This window comes from Magallana gigas, chromosome 1 (genome assembly GCF_963853765.1).
Source record: "Magallana gigas chromosome 1, xbMagGiga1.1, whole genome shotgun sequence".
NCBI classification, from domain to species: Eukaryota; Metazoa; Mollusca; class Bivalvia; order Ostreida; family Ostreidae; genus Magallana; species Magallana gigas.
Genome location: NC_088853.1, coordinates 15,478,841 through 15,495,175, shown reverse-complemented (window position 1 = coordinate 15,495,175; position 16,335 = coordinate 15,478,841). Strand labels below are relative to the sequence as shown.

Here is a 16,335-nt window from a genome sequence, read left to right as displayed (position 1 = left end):
TACTTAATGTAAAATTGTTTTAATTTCATTTACTGGATAGGAAATTTGTTTCTATGCATGTGTTGCCAGAGACCCCTATCTGTAAGAATTATATAATCTATGTAATGTACACCCTGTTCATTTCCTGTAAATGCATCTTGATTCCTTTATAATTACTTTTCTGTACACACGCCATGTTTTCCCATGTACTTGTTATTTTCTGTAAACATGCACAACATTGTGCACGACTTTAACATTATAAAGACTATCTGGGAGAAATTAGGCTCCTCTCTAAATTTTCATTATACTTGGAAAAATTCTTGTACTTTGATTCTATAATTAAATAAGCCATAAAACACTGCTTTTAAACAATCTAATAGCTTTTCTTACCTTGATTATGTACAAGAAGAAATGCAGAATAAAGAATGAGAAAATGTCAGAGAAAAACCTCATATTTATTTTAAAGAGTAATCTGTGTATGCAAAGTACTGTTCTGAAGATCACTGATTGTGTTAGTAATTATATTTACCACGATATGGGTGGGTGATTTTTGTAGACGCAAAATGTGTGATGTATGATGATAATGTTATTGAATTTTATGCAAATGCCCAAAAAAACGATTAATTGTATAAGATGGTTATAATGATGATTATGTGAATGAACTTGATTTTAATAAAAGCGAGAAAAAACACTTTTTTCATCTTATGTACTTATCATTTTCTGCACACACACACTTTTCCCCATGTAACACTTTTGTAAACGCACCATTTTACCTCTGTACGCATGCGTCGTCCTCTACACATGCCAGTGCCACCGCGATACACATTTTTATCGTTGAATGGCTCTGACTGCATGTTTTTAAGACCTTAATTTAAATATTTATTTCTATATTATTGATTAAAAGATTACTGTATGCAAGGTTATTTTCGCCCCGTGTTATTTTCGCTTGCAATCGGTTTCGCCCCCCTTGAATTCGCCCAGATGCAGTTGTGTTAAAAAAGATATTATTTGCGAGAATGGAATTCGCCAAGTCTTATATTCGTCCACGGACAACGAAGGTGAGAGGGGCGAAAATAAACCTTTCCCTGAATACAGTATCAGACATTACTCGTTTTGCGCTAAGACTTAGTTCCATTTGTTTCTCTGTTACATAACTATACACATCTATATACTATTCAAACATTTTAAGATTTGCACTTTGGTTTCGCACCATTTATTGAAGTTAGTGACATTTTGCACCCATCTACTGTCGCACGGTTTGTTAGATATTCAATTATTTGCCCAAAAGTCTTTTATCGATGAGAATATTTTTACAAGATAATTAAAAAAGAAAATAGTTTTCGTTCATGATAATTATGGCAAATCTCCTACACTGGCGGGAATTATGGAGCCCGGTTGTTAAAAAAATCCTTATCAGATCTTGATGCCTCAAATTTCAAATAAGAAATATATATATATATATATATATATATATATATATATATATATATATATATATATATATATATATATAGAATAGTATCCATTTTTAAAGTTTCTGGAGAATTTAAATTCAAATAAAATTATAACAAAGTCCAGTATAGTTTTAAATTCCTCTGTGGTAATTATCTTACAAAAAAAAACTATTTATAAGATAAATTAATGAAATAATAAATACATGTATATATAAACAATGATATACTATTTTTTCTCATTACAATACTTTTGAAAGGTAATTAAAATCTTACCGTTTGATTAATACACTTTTGAAAACTCGTTATATAATTACTTTCTATAGGGAGTTGTCTGTATTCTGCAAATAACCTGTATGAATTTTTTAAAATCTGCTTTTATTTAACCAGCACAGTGTTAAATTACATTGATCCCCATGGGCTATCACGCAAATACAGCACATTGATTTTGTTTGAGTAACTGCATGAGTGCGCTGATTAACCCGTTTATGTATTTTGCATTGTAAGCATTCGCTGATAAAATCAGACACCGTGCGATGCGTTGTAGTCACTCTGTAAGTATATGGTAGGCTTTTACATTTAGCACTATCACTTTGAGCTGATGAGAAAGTAATTCTGCATCCGTTTTCATGAGAATTAATACTGGGGGATCTTATTTTCTAAAATGCGTGTAGCTCTCCGAGCATTGTTGGGCAGTGGTTGTCCGAGGTCTTTGCGGATGAAGGTGGACAGGATAATTTTTTTTTTTTTTTTTTTTTATAAAATTCACTGAAGCCAAGAAATGTGTGTCTTCAAAACTCTGTAACTAAAATTTTTCAATATACATGTATCCCTACATGTAAGTAGAATTTGACCCCCCATCGTGGCCCCACCCTACTCCCGGGGACCATGATTTTAAGATTTTAACAAACTTAAATTTACACTACCTGAGGATGCTTCCACACAAAATACAGATTTTCGGACAAATTGTTTTTGGGAGGAAAATTTTTGAAAAATACCAAAAATTTAAAATTATTTCCTTTTAAAGAGTCAGTGGCCCTTCATTTGATCAAACTTAAATCTCATTGCCCGGTGAGGCTTTGTGCAGAGTTTGGTTGAAATCTGCCTAGTGGTTCTGGAGAAGAAGATGAAAATGTTAAAAGTTTACAAAGACAACAAAGACGACGACAGTCAATGGACACTTTTTGATCAGATAAACTCACATGTGCCTTCAGCTCAGGTGAGCTAAAAAACAAAATCCTGATTATAAATATCATAAAGCAATTTTATTCTCAACATATAATACTTAATGACTAGTGACATGCATATTACTAATCTAAAGAGAAAGTAAGGATGGTCCTGATGGTTCATGTTATGAGGATGAGGAGAATGTTGACATGATGATGATGATGATGAAGATGATGACAATGATGACAACAATGATAATGATGAAATCTTAAAATAAAACAGCTGTTACATACACATACAAAATCAAAAACAAAACATATACCAAATACTTTTCATTTCAAACCAGTTTCCATCAACAATTCTAGATTGAGTTGAAACATATACTCAAAAATTGATTATAATAGTAACAACATTTTATAAACAAACTTAAAGACCGTATTCATCCCAATGACAGCCTTTGACTCTTAGACAATTTTGAAACATATAGATTTTCCAGGATACCAGTGTTATTAAATCAAGTACATGTAACTAGGCATCTTAAATTTAATGCTCAACAATATTTTTTTGAAAAGAAATAAAAAATATTTATCTTGCATACTAACACTTTTATATATATACATTTGAGGGGCCCTCTTTGTTTTCAGTGGAATGAACAAAGGAACAAAGTCCCAGGGCAAGATTTTCAGTGATTAATGTAGGACCAATATATTACATATTTTTGGACGGCAAGGTAATATGATAATTCTTCTACTTTTATGCTTCCTTTGACTTTTTTCAAAGGGGGGGGGGGGGGGTTAGGGGAAGACCCTTAAAATAAATATAATATATATGGACAATCCTTTTTAAAACTCAGATTCAGATGTAAGTGAATGGGTATAATTACCAGGTATGTATTTTCAAATTCATATTGATTAATCTTATCAAACTACTATTGATCAGTTTTAAATTGCATGTTAAAGTGCAGTGAAAAAACCCCCACTCAAGTGATACAATAAAGTTACTTAAAGCATATAACAGTCTCATTATTATAAATCTATAAGAAAAGTAACACATTCAAAAACATCAACAGCAACCGATAATAAGAATGGTTCAAAATCATCCCCATTTGTCTGATTGGATGATACAATTTTTTTAGTGTCAAATATGTTATGTAAATCAACTTTTTCTTTGGGGGGGGGGGGGGGGGGGTGTTAGAAATTTTTGCTAGGTTTGCAAGAGCTTCACGGTCAGGAAAATTTTTCGTGTTAAACCAGTCTTCAAATGTCTGCATTTCCCAGATATCCTATATTTATATTGCAAAAATCGGTCTCATGTAAATTGCAAAATTAATCTGTCGCTAATAAAAGTTGATTTACAACATATACTTAATCTCTAAAAAAAAAAAATCAAATAAAAACCAAAATGATTATATAACTAGCTGTTAAAACACACAACAGCATTTTAAAACAACTTGATATACAGAAAGACCTAAGGCTCCACCATAGCTTCAAATATACTGTCAATTTCTAATACGCTAACTGACCAGGAGACTAGAATATTTCTCTAAGATTTAGGAAAATGTCCATTCCAATTTCCTCTTTTTTTTGTCAACTTACAACAAATATGCCGAAATTGGGAAGACTTCAATTATTTTAAATACACTGAAATATTCATTCATTGTTTTCCATTATACTTTCAAACATTATAAAAATTATTCTGAATACTCTATCCTTAAAGCTTATAGTGCATGCAATTAAATTTCTAACAAAATAATGCAACTACAATGTATATGTATTTTTTTTTCTACTTAAAAAATTAATGTATATAAAAAGCTATGTAACATCTAATGTTAAATGTACTCACATATACGTATTTGCAAGCATGTGTAAAATGTTGATGATATATATTTATATGGCACTATGTTGGAACTTAATCGAAGTCAAAATGTCTACAGAATGATCATATATAGAGCTCTTTACAGTTCTTCTTGAGGTGAGTTTGTAGCGATGAGAGCTGAGTAAAATGTCTCCCACAGTGCTGACACTTGAACGGTTTCGAGTTGGTGTGAGTGCGCTCGTGAGATTTGAGATAAAACATGCAGCTGAAATCTTTGCCACACATGTCACAGCTGTAAGGCTTTTCTCCCGTGTGTGTTCGCATGTGTACCTGAAAAACAAAAGAGGTGCCAAATTTTATAAAATATTCGACAGGTCTAAAATACAGGTGTAAAATATAATTATAAGTACCAATAAACATTCATCTATTACACAGGTGTCAAAAAAAATTGAAAAGTACTGATGGATGTTGAATTGAACAGGTAACAAAAGAAATAATTACAATTTCCTTCTTTTTTATGGCTTTCTTAGAGGTCCAGTGAGTTGATAATAGTTGTATTATTAATTCATGCCTGCTCTGTTAGTTAATATATGAAGAGAGAACTTTTGGTAAAAAAAATAAAGATTGTTTTAATATTTGGTGAAATTGTCACTGATTATTCAATCAACCAGATATAGATTGATTGACAGATTATGAAACCGCTCTCAACATTAACGCTTTTCCATTTGTTGAGATGATAGAGTAACTAGGCTTGAAACAAATGCTTTTAGGAAAAACAAGATTCGTTAATAGGAATTTAGAACTGTACTTTTCAAACATAAAATTAAAACAAACAATATTTTCACACAAATGTTTTAAACCATTCACATTAATACAAATACAGTGTGTATTCAAGATACATGTAGGCTATCTCTTTGATAATGATTTTTTCTGACAATCTAATTGAGTATCCAGTATAAAAAGTCCATAATATAATATTATAAGCTCTAAACATTTCAAACTTCTACATATTGCAGTATGTTAGAACAATCAAACTGGGAAAAGATCAAATTAAAATAAGAATTTATTTGTTTTTTTCTACAACACAATTTCTCCTAAACCTACGAGAGTGTGTTACGTTTAACGTAGAATTAACTTTGGACAGCCTCACCTTGAGAACTCCGTTCTGGGAGAAGCCTTTGTTGCAGTAGCTACAGATGAACGGTTTGATGCCCATGTGTGAGGGACGGTGGAGTTCTAGCCCTTGTTTGGTCAGGTACAGCTTCCCGCAGAAACTACAGGAGTAGCGCTCCCTTCTCTTCTTGCCGAAGCTTTTTGAGGTCGTCTGAACCTCCATCTGTGAACACAAATCATCAAGGGAATTATAAATGACAGACATTTGTTTGTTTTTTTGTTTTTTGTTTTCAATGGGACCTGCAGCACTGAAATCCAAAAAAATCATGAACGTTTTGGGCAAAATTGTGAATAACTTACTAGTTGTATATAAATTATACAGTTTAACTTTGATGTCTAAAACACTGATATCTTGACAATGGATATGTCTAAGTGATTTGTAAGTCCCAACCACTTATTGTTTAAGTATTTTACCCTCTATAAACAGTTTTTAACCATTCCCATCTTGTTCGCGATAACAAAGTTTGACTGTACATGTATTGAATAGATAAACTTTATAGTTAATTAAAATTAATTTGTTCTAATTCCATATTTTGTATCATTACTCATGTCTCATATTACAGCAAATATAAATCATTTTTGAAAAATTAAAGCGAGAAAATTGTTGAATATGGTGAAAAAATTTGATAATAAACTGCTAGAAAACCCCCATATTGTTTCATTTTGATGCTATTTCCCCAACTGAATGGATATTGGTACCAGTCTCAATGGGTAGAAAAAATTCCATTTGACATTCTAATGACAGCATGACACCAATACAAAACTAATTATGATTTATCAAGAAATAAACTACACCATGGGGGGGGGGGGGGGGGGGTCCAAAACTCCTTTCTTTCAATTTTTGGTAAACAGACAGATAATCCAGACAATTGTTCCCTAATCATGCTAATATCGTTGACCTCAGGAACAAAAGGAAATCAATTATTATGCAGAAAAATGAAGGATGAAACATCAATTCAACAATTACAACATTGGGGGGGGGGGGGTTGATGTGGGGGGTTTCTAACCGGAACTGATGATGATTTCCCGCAATGCCGCAAGAAGCGCGGGAAATCCCTATCTGTGGAATCACAGAGCTGTCAGCAAAAGAGGATGCAGATGAACACCCAACAACAAAACTTTCAAGATAACACCAAAATATATCTAAAACGAAACTAAACATAAAGGAAAACCCATTTACACAAACTCGTGATCTGACCGGTGCATAAAATGCATCGTTTTGAAGAAGAGGGAAAGAATTGTTAGAGCCTATATTTCAAGAGCGTGCAAACTATCGAAGTAGACGGCTGTTCTTCAAAAGCTAGACAGATTCTTATCAGAAAATCGTTCTGACTCGGCGTGAGTAAATTAAATCGAGATTTACGGTAGATTACGCCCCGGGCATCTCACTTACTCTTCCCTCTCCTCTCCCGTTTCCAGTCTCTGGGCAATCAATCATCGTAGTATGATGCAGGAGACAAGTGACGCTACGGAAAAGTTAAAATCAATAGGTACAGACTATAAAGTTCCGGAATATTTAATATATCGTTCCCGTTAAACTGAGCCCCCCCCCCCCCTTTGAGAGAGAGAGAGAGAGAGAGAGAGAGAGAGAGAGAGAGAGAGAGAGAGAGAGAGAGAGAGAGAGAGAGAGAGAGAGAGAGAAGCTATTCTTCTATATAAGAAGATTAATACACGTATAGGCAAATTGTGCTGAGACTTATGCCATTGGATTATATGCATGTATATTGTCCTTTCTGACATATATTATTTTTCAAATAAAATCTGCAGTAGCAAGTAGTCATATTGCAGATATTTTATTATTTGGAAAATAATATATGTCAGAAAGGACAATATGTACCAAAGAATAAAATGTGGTTATCCAGCCAAATAATATCCAATTAAAAATACAGATCTATATGATTTCTACATGTGACCAATATATATATATATATATATATATATATATATATATATATATAATTGACTTTGATCCTGTCTGAATCCACAATTAAGTTCTTTTTTTTTAATGAGTTGTATCTAGAAGAAATATCTCCTTTCGGTATTTTTTTCCTACAAAATTGATAAATTAAATGACAAACACCAAAAAACAAAACAAAACAAAAAGCAAAACAAAAACAAACAAAACCGTTGATATACAAAAGATTAATAAAAAGTCTAGAATATCCAATTCACTTTGTAAAAAAAAAAAAGTATGAATTGATGTGATAAATCAACCAGGCACACACAATTTTGATATCGATCAGTACCGTACACATGAAAAATTAATAAGTCCGTATTTATTTCAATTTGGAAATGCGTGGAAGTCTGAGCGATATATCATTTTCTTGTGTTTCATTTTATTACAAATATTTTAACGCCAAGTACACAATTTGATTTTCAAGTATTAGAATTTTTGTAAATTCAAAAGGTTATGGTTAAGGGTGGGGGTGATGGTGGTGGTGGTGGTGGGAGGGAGAGAGGGGGGTCCCTCTTTGCATCTCACATCGGCGTTACAATTCTTTATTCGCTCAAGACCAGTTCACTGGTATTTGAGGTTCAAAATCAGTATATACAAATGTACACGAATACAGTCAAGGATCACATGTACAGTAGGAGTAATAATGACAAAAAAAGGTTAATATCACAATAAAATAGGTTGTTAAAGTTGGTTTCTGGAAGAACAGACTTTGAAAATTTTCTTAATAAATATTGACAAGTTTTTTACCAAATCAAATACATGCCCAAATGCACGTTCGTACAGCAAGCTATAGCACTGAAAGCCTTTGAAAATATCGCGCATTTGTTTCTCTTTTAAATAAGCCTCTTTATTCTAATGTTATGTAAATTGTTAGGTGTACCACAGGGACACAAGGACAGAGACATCTCTCCTACAGTGACAGGGCCTCCATCTGGTGACACAAACTGATATTTGGGTCAATGATTGATGAGGTCAGAGGTTCGTATGGATCTGTTTACTTGAAATTGAACTATTACCTACTAAATTACTTGCACTTGTTATTTCCGCCTCAAAAATAAAAAAAAAATATTCGTTTTTTCCTCTTCTTTATTGATTTGGAATTTGTCTCGTTAATCAATATTTTTGCTTATCTTGACTTGCACTTATTTCAGTTCAAAAATGTATTTCCTAATTTTAGTAGTTTGTAATTAAATTTGATATATATATCGGAGAATGGTAATTGAATATTTAGTGATGTATGGAGTTGGTAAATATTTTAATGCATACATTCACGGTTATTACAAGGATTACTGAAATTTATATTATACAGTCATTTATTGAATGAATGATTAAGCGGAAATTTAAAAAGCACCGATTTGACTGCTGTTTATTTTTTTTTTCAGATTGTTTTTTTTTTTCAATTATGAGGAAATTTGCGATTTCTGACAAATTGCAGATCGATAATAAAAACCCAATGTAGTTAAATATGTTTCATGAAAAGAGCTGATAGGGTAAAAAGAAGGATAAAAAGTATATTGATTTTAAACATACATATATGATATTAAGGCACAGGTGTGTTTCATTTAAATTCAGAGATAAATGTCCACTACATTTAAACTTTAATTTGTTGGGTTTTTTATGTATATGGGTCTCTCTCTCTCTCTCTCTCTCTCTCATTTAATTTAATGAATATTTCATCATGCAATATATCACATAAGCGGATGGGATAGCAGGCATTGCCTATATAATCCTCTCCGACATACAAGGCCAACGTCATATATACAAGATTTAGTGCCATACAATATTGACAATACCGGGTAATATTACAATATCTCTCTCTCTCTCTCTCTCTCTCTCTCTCTCTCTCTCTCTCTTAATTCATTTTCAGTCTCTTTATTGCAATTTATCCTCTCTAGATCCTCTTTCCCTATATTTTGAAAAGAACGCTACATGATGTAGCTGTGGTTAGCCAAAAATGATAATTGATATTAATCTGCAATCACATTATATTCTGAGAACCATTACTAAGAAACTAAAGACGCACTTTCCTTTAAATAAATCTCAAAGCATGCATCAAATAAAAACACACCCAAAATATGTATACACTCAATAGCTTTCATATCAATATTATTTAGCGCACAGTAATGAATATTTTGACAGAAATTGCTGAGAGAGTCCCATATATCAAACTCTAATTAATGCACCTCTATACTTTCTACTTGTCATTGTATCGATTTGTCATCTTCTACGGAAACGTCATCAGACATTCTTTCCAAAATGTTCTTAACTTCTATTGTCACCCCTGGTACAAATATGATTGGACAGACGTCTATGTATATATAAGCCCCTCGCACGGTCCCTTATCCTTAGTATTTGAGCTGTGTCCCTCCCCCTGAAAGACAAAAAAAGTAAGTACACAATAGATCTTATGGACAACGTTTGGGGACTGTCATCATTATGGTTCTACTAATACATATATATATATAAAGTATTTTTCTGATTTACAATTGATTTCTAGAGATAACTATATAAAATTATATATTGACATTAAAACGGCAAGGTGTTTGTATGTGTACATGTGTATATATAACAAATTCAATAATCCACTTTTTAAAAATTAAATTAGTCTTGTCTTGTCCCGGTCCTGACATAGAAATATTTTTTCCTTGACAACTTTTGTTGTAATTTTGTAATGATCAATGGAATAACATGTGGAAGAATAAAAAAAAAGAGATATCAATTCAAACTCATACGTGTTTTTTTTTCACTCGCTTTTTATAAAAGTATCTCAGAAAAAAATCTGTTGAGCCGACATTTTTTCTCCCCAGTTGCAATTCGGCTTATGTATGAGTTATGCAAATATGGATGTACTTGTATATATAACAAATTAAATTGTCGATGAACGTATAACTTTACCCTGTTAACAACAATTAGTGGAGGAACTCTTAGAACAGAGTTTTAATTTTTTCGATATTTTACTTTCTTTTGTAGCTCAAAATGAGGGCAAAGCCACTATTTTGTGTGTTTTTCTGTCTGCTGGCCATAGATCCCGTGACGTCACAGAGAGTGTTGGGAGCTTTGCTGGGCGGAGCTCTGGGTCACCAGGTGAGAAAACAAACAAACAGACAAACAAAAAAATTAAATAAAGTAACAAACAAATGAAGTATTTTCTTGCAATCAATTATAATAATACATATATATGATCATTAATAGATCAGATAAAACATATTTGGACCAAGCATATTTGACGGTTTAATTTATATTTTAAGCAAACAAATACCAACAGCAAAAAAAAAAAAAAAAAAAAAAAAGCAAAACAAAAAATTAGCATGACTCCAAACTATTTATAGCAAAAAATATGTCTTTTATAACTTCAAATTTATGAAGTATTTCATCATTTTTACCGGAGCGATTCATCAATCAAATGGCCATGCATTGTACGTAATGGAAATTTTTTTTAATCATATATATATAGTCATTCATTTGATCGATAAGCGAAAACAATAATTAAATAATAGATCAATTAATATCATTATCATCATAATTAATCAAACTAGGGGGAAATAAGACTTGCTAAGATTCACTAATCTATGAAACGTATGATCTCAATCTTTTTTAAAGGACTTAAAGAGAGCGGGGGTTAAAACAGACATCTGTCTTATATTATGAACCATTGTGAACATTCTATAGATTTAATGCACTTTAAAACAACGTTCATTACTACGCTCCTCTTATCGATTTGTGTGTTTGTAAATTTATTTTCTCCCCTAATTCAGTTGACTGGCGGACATCCCTTGGGGCTCATCGGCGGGGGACTCATAGGGCACCAGCTGTTCAATGACCGTGGGGGCGGATGGAGAGACGATTGGAGAGACGACTGGAGAGGCGGCAGGGGTAGGGGGCGTGGCGGTAGATGGCGTGGAAGGTTTGACCGCTGGGACGATTGGGATGATTGGAGGGGGCGTGGCCGAGGAGGCGGATGGAGGCGTGGAGGAAGAGGAAGGGGGCGTGGTGGTCGCCGAGGACGTTGGTGAATGGGCGCGGATCTAGCTGTTTATATCTTAAGGAGCGGATCTTAGCTGTTTTAATGTCAAGTTTATGGAGGTGGATCTCTATATATCTATGGGGAATTTATGTACAAACGACTTACCCTATGATTTCACTGTGGGATATGTATTGTGCAGCTTTTTCGTGAACATTATTTGGTAACAGACTTTTTTTTGTCAATATTGAATTTTGTTCAATAAAAAAATCTTAAAATGTAAACTTTGCTTCTTTGTGTGATTGACCATCAGCTAGCTGATTTTAAAGGAAGTTAAAATGAACTATATATATGAACTGTATATTTCATTAACCCTTTAGCTGCCAACGTAAATGTTTGAATTGCCAAATATGTAACGGTACTGGTATATGACGTTACAAAATTTAACACGTTATGATGTTCGTATATTTCAAAAGAACACATGAGACGTTCCTCAATTTTATACAATTTTCCTTTATATTTTATTCCTTATTTATGTACATTTAAACCTGTTAATTCCCAACAAAAACTCAGGGTACATTACCAGACTATTAAGCTAGAATGTTTAGAATTTTACTTAGAATCGGTATGTCTGATTTCTTACCACATACAAAAAAGAAAAGCGAAACATTCTGTACTCTTGGTTTGTTGACTACATTTTACCGATAAATAATGATAAAACTTTAATTAGTTTCATGCATTGTATCTGATTTGTTACATTGATAAAAAAGTTCGTCTTGAACATTGCCGTTTGACACAACTAACTTAAGTCCAAGCTCTTGATAAAATGGTTCCGATTTAGCCTAGCATCTTGCGAATGTCGTATATATGACGGTGTCTGAGATTATGACGTCATTTTTATTTGATGACGTAAAAAATCAAGATTGCAGGAATGAGGAAGCGATAAATTTTGACTTCATGAATAAGTTTTATTCATATCTTTGTTCTTGCCAAAGACAAGTCCATGTGCTAACCACCAGAGGAAAAGTGTGTATCTTGCTATATTAATTTAAATTTATGTTTTATCATATATAAGGCCATAAATTCTAATATATAGCTAAAATGAAAAAAGAAATTTAAACCAAACATTGGTTGTCTAATGATTATTCTTCGTTGATTTTTGTCATTTTCCCGGGAATTAATTTTCCTATCCGTTGGACTTTACAACTAACTTTACCGGAAACAAAATAAAAGGTGAAGGTCAAGTCGTCTGCCAAAAAATTTGAAGGTGATAGTCTTTGGCAGGAGATTCGCCTTTTCCACTGTTTTGAGGATAATTCCAATCTGACAAGGTAAACGTAATTGCAAAGCAAATAAATGCAATGTTTCTTGCTCGAAATATCCTGTCATGGAGTAACTTTTCTGTTAGAAATGTGATAGAAACTGGCATTAACCAGTTTTCTTCCGATCACTGAATGAGTGCATGTGCTGCATAATTTAAATCCTTTGTTAAGATTTTTAAGCCTTGCTGTACTAGAGGAATATTGTCGACAAAAAGTCTACTTTAAGGTAAGGCTAAAAAGACAATCCCGGAAATAATTGACACCTGACAATTTTACAGTTTTACTTTTCAAATCCATCTCTGACAACAGGTTGCCGAATAGAGAGCACAAAAAACATAAAATGTTCTGTTTTGGAAATGATATCCTTTATGGAATAAATATTTACCATGTGAACTATGGAATTGTTTTATTAGTAACTTGTCATGAATTTATATGCCATAGATATTTATTAAATTTCTTGTTTAAAATGTAATTCTGTACATGCATTCATGTACATCATTACATGTATATGTAATTCAAGATTCTTTGGGTCAAGATTCTTTGGGTCAATTGTCCAAGCTTTTGAATTATATGACGTGCAGGAGAAAGCCAGGCTGTATTTCAAAACGGGAATTTTGTGACAACAGCTGGTGTCACGACTAAATATTTTTCAGCTATATTTGAAAAATAAACTTCCTACATTCAGTAAACATGTAAAGGAATGATTTCATTATATACATGTACCAAACAGCTTATCTAAGCAAGGAATTGGTACAGACCTATTCAACAACAGAAAAGACCTTTAAGTTCAAGAAACTTTTAGAAAACCACATGTACCCCTCCCCCTCTCGCCCATTTCTTCCAGTTGGAACTGCAAATTTCTGGTACTTAATCATTGATGGGATATTTAACCTGAATCAATATAATTAAGTGATTCTGTTTCTGACAGCCAGTTACGGTATTTCCCCATCAAGGGCTTATGTTCACAACTGGTTGCTAAAAGAATTTATGTGAATGCAAGTGTTTTAGTGAATAAAATTGTTAGAAAACTTATTGGAAAAAGTTTAGCATACAAACCGAAACTTCCATAATATATTCTGTACAGATATGTTATTCTAGCATGTATTCTTCTTGAAAATGACGGATAAAAAATTCAACTTTGGAGGGGAAAAATCAGCTGTTAAAACTGTATTGCCTTTCATAAAAACAGCTGTAATTGAACTTGGGACCTGCGCAGGTCAGTTGCGTTTAGGAATTTTAAACTTTACATACGGTACTTTTTACTGGTCACAATAACAATAAGTACCCAAAGCTATGAATGATTTCACCAATGGATATGCAATATAATGTATAACTTGAAAGTAAAACACAATGAACAAAAGAGTTTAGTTTTCACAACACCTTGCTGTAAATGTTATTTTCATCAATTCATGTTCTTTGACATACATGTAACTACGAAAATTATAATAGTTTTCTTTTGTTATCTTTCCAACATCTTCAAATATTTTTAAAAAAAATGTGCTTACACTGTACCGAACTACTTGAATTAGGATAGGGTTAGGGCAAACAATTCTTTTTAATGATGAACTTGCTAAGATTTGACTAAACTTTTTCAGATGGCACAGCACCTTGCAAAGACACCAGGAAGTGGGGTAAGGATCATATTATCATAAGTTTATGATTTTGTGTTTAGTTTTCAGATGAATTCACATAAGAGATATATATATACATATAAGCTTACAAAACAATGAAAACATAATTCTATAGAATCATGAATAATGTGAATTTTGAGGATAACATTTTATGATCTTTATGATATTTGATATATAATAACGAGCAGATTAACCCAGCAGTTGTGTTATTTTAGGAGATCCCTGTAATATTAGAGCCAGAGGTTTGACCCCTTTAAAATTTCACTACAAATCTCATCTCATTCTTCGACCATGCAAAGGGAGACAATCTCCATGATTTGTTTACATTGTGGTTTAGATGTGTATCATGTCTTGTCCTGTTTACATATTGTAAAAGTGCATCAAGCACAATGGGTTGTTGAAATAGATTCAAGACAATATTTATACCAGGATCTGGTTTATCAAATAATATTGACTTGATTATGTAAGGTAGCATAGTGCACAGGAAGTCTGAAAGTCAGTTAGGCAAAAAATAAGCAATGGGGGGGGGGGGGGGGGGGGGGAGGGGAGGTATATAGAACCATTTTAACAAGAGCTTGGACTTTGGGTAGTTTTGTTAAACAGCAATGTGACATAGGCCTGTCTATTTCATTGTCAGCCACTCAGCCATTGCTCTATGAAAACGATAAGATTTGTCTGGCTTTTGAGCTAAGTGTACACAATTTGTGCATATTTGGCTTGAAACGGCGTTATTTTTATATTGTTTTGATGCAAAAATTAGATAGCTACATCCTACTGAAAGTCCAAGCTCTTGTTAAAATGGTTCTATTATTTTTTTTTCATTTAATTTCGAAAATACGAACAAAGTCTCAGAAGGGATTGAACTTGCTAGTTACTTTTACTACTGAGCTGTGATGGTATCTAATTAAATTAATCAGTCCAATCTATTTCACAAAACATGTATGTGTCATAAAAAAGCATAAGTCTTGATTTAGTATTACCTTAAAGCATTAACTTTGAAGTAATTTTTGCCAAAAGAAAAAAAATCACAAAATTTCATATTCATGCAGTAATAAGGAACAGCCTTCTGAAACTGTTTGGGGATAGATGAGAATTTTTTTTAAATCAGTAAATATGCAGTTTAAATTTCTACACTGTGCAAAATGATTCTTATTCAAAGCAAATTTAGCCCTTGACAGACACTGTCTGTTCCAAAAACAAATCATGGACGATAGTCTCTCTTCCTTGTAAACATACGTATGTTTCATTATGTGGTTAGGATTAGATAATCCTGGATCAGTGGTAGCATTTATCATCATATCTTTAAGCTTCCTTCCCATGAGTCCCTATATTTATGCATCTACAATCTGCACATATATCACATGCTGCTTATACTATTAATTAAGTATTGCTGGGGATGCCTATAGTAAAATATAATATAAAATATATATAATAGTACTGTAATATAGATTGTAAATTAGTGTATGACATTTTACTTCAGTACAGTGAGGCTGTTCATATGTATAGTATACCGGGTACATGTATATGTTTGTCACTAACTTCGATTACCTTTATAAGATACATATACCAAACATCTGCAAACAATTAGAAAACATTAAACTATGCACAGTTAGTTTGCCCTGCCCCGTAAAATTTCTGTAAACCAACTTTTAGTTAATAAATTGCATGTTAGAAATTTTCGCGAGAACCTTGTCGTAGTGAATATTTTTCACTGCAAACCAGTCCATGCCATAAATTGTCAAGCTCCATCACAAAAATCAATCTCTGCAAACCAGTATATTTCCGAAATTCATAAAGAAAAAAATGTTGGTGAACAGTACATGCAGTAACTCATATTTTTAGCTCACCTGAGCTGAAAGCTCAAGTGAGCTATTCTAAT

General features: G+C 32.7%; 3 protein-coding genes across 17 annotated transcripts in view; 2 read left to right on the top strand and 1 right to left on the bottom strand.

Moving 5' to 3' along the window:
- Window positions 1–2,673: 2,673 nt before the first annotated feature.
- Window positions 2,674–7,080, bottom strand: LOC105328155 (zinc finger protein 239). Its single transcript, XM_011428923.4, has 3 exons — window positions 6,979–7,080; window positions 5,563–5,748; window positions 2,674–4,742 (listed from the first exon to the last, which is right to left on the bottom strand). The coding sequence occupies exons 1-3, from the start codon at window positions 7,021–7,023 to the stop codon at window positions 4,536–4,538; spliced, it is 438 nt and encodes a 145-aa protein (XP_011427225.3). The 5' UTR covers window positions 7,024–7,080; the 3' UTR covers window positions 2,674–4,535.
- LOC105328153 (rRNA 2'-O-methyltransferase fibrillarin) lies at window positions 6,554–11,766 on the top strand. Of its 3 annotated transcripts, XM_066084030.1 has the most exons (4): window positions 6,554–6,923; window positions 8,417–8,520; window positions 10,513–10,626; window positions 11,298–11,766. In XM_066084030.1, exons 2-4 carry the CDS (start codon window positions 8,509–8,511, stop codon window positions 11,553–11,555), a joined length of 384 nt encoding a protein of 127 aa, XP_065940102.1. In that variant the 5' UTR covers window positions 6,554–6,923; window positions 8,417–8,508; the 3' UTR covers window positions 11,556–11,766. The 3 variants fall into 3 exon arrangements, with proteins under 3 accessions (XP_065940102.1, XP_065940095.1, XP_065940107.1); XM_066084023.1 differs by lacking the exon at window positions 6,554–6,923 and having other exon boundaries at window positions 8,292–8,520; XM_066084035.1 differs by lacking the exons at window positions 6,554–6,923; window positions 8,417–8,520 and adding an exon at window positions 9,396–9,929 and having other exon boundaries at window positions 11,298–11,765.
- Window positions 11,767–12,432: 666 nt separating this feature from the next.
- LOC105335442 (pyruvate kinase PKM) overlaps window positions 12,433–16,335 on the top strand; it is a 26,605-nt gene continuing 22,702 nt past the window's right edge. For 3 of the 13 annotated variants that reach the window (XM_034465178.2, XM_034465177.2, XM_034465188.2), the window contains exons 1-3: window positions 12,446–12,529; window positions 14,421–14,456; window positions 14,672–14,698. In XM_034465178.2, coding sequence (XP_034321069.2) covers window positions 12,461–12,529; window positions 14,421–14,456; window positions 14,672–14,698 — 132 coding nt within the window. In that variant the 5' untranslated portion in view covers window positions 12,446–12,460. Of the gene's footprint in view, window positions 12,530–12,685; window positions 12,835–12,996; window positions 13,052–14,420; window positions 14,457–14,671; window positions 14,699–16,335 lie in introns of those variants that run through there. The other 10 variants (XM_034465183.2, XM_034465181.2, XM_034465189.2 and 7 more) reach the window with 7 other exon arrangements.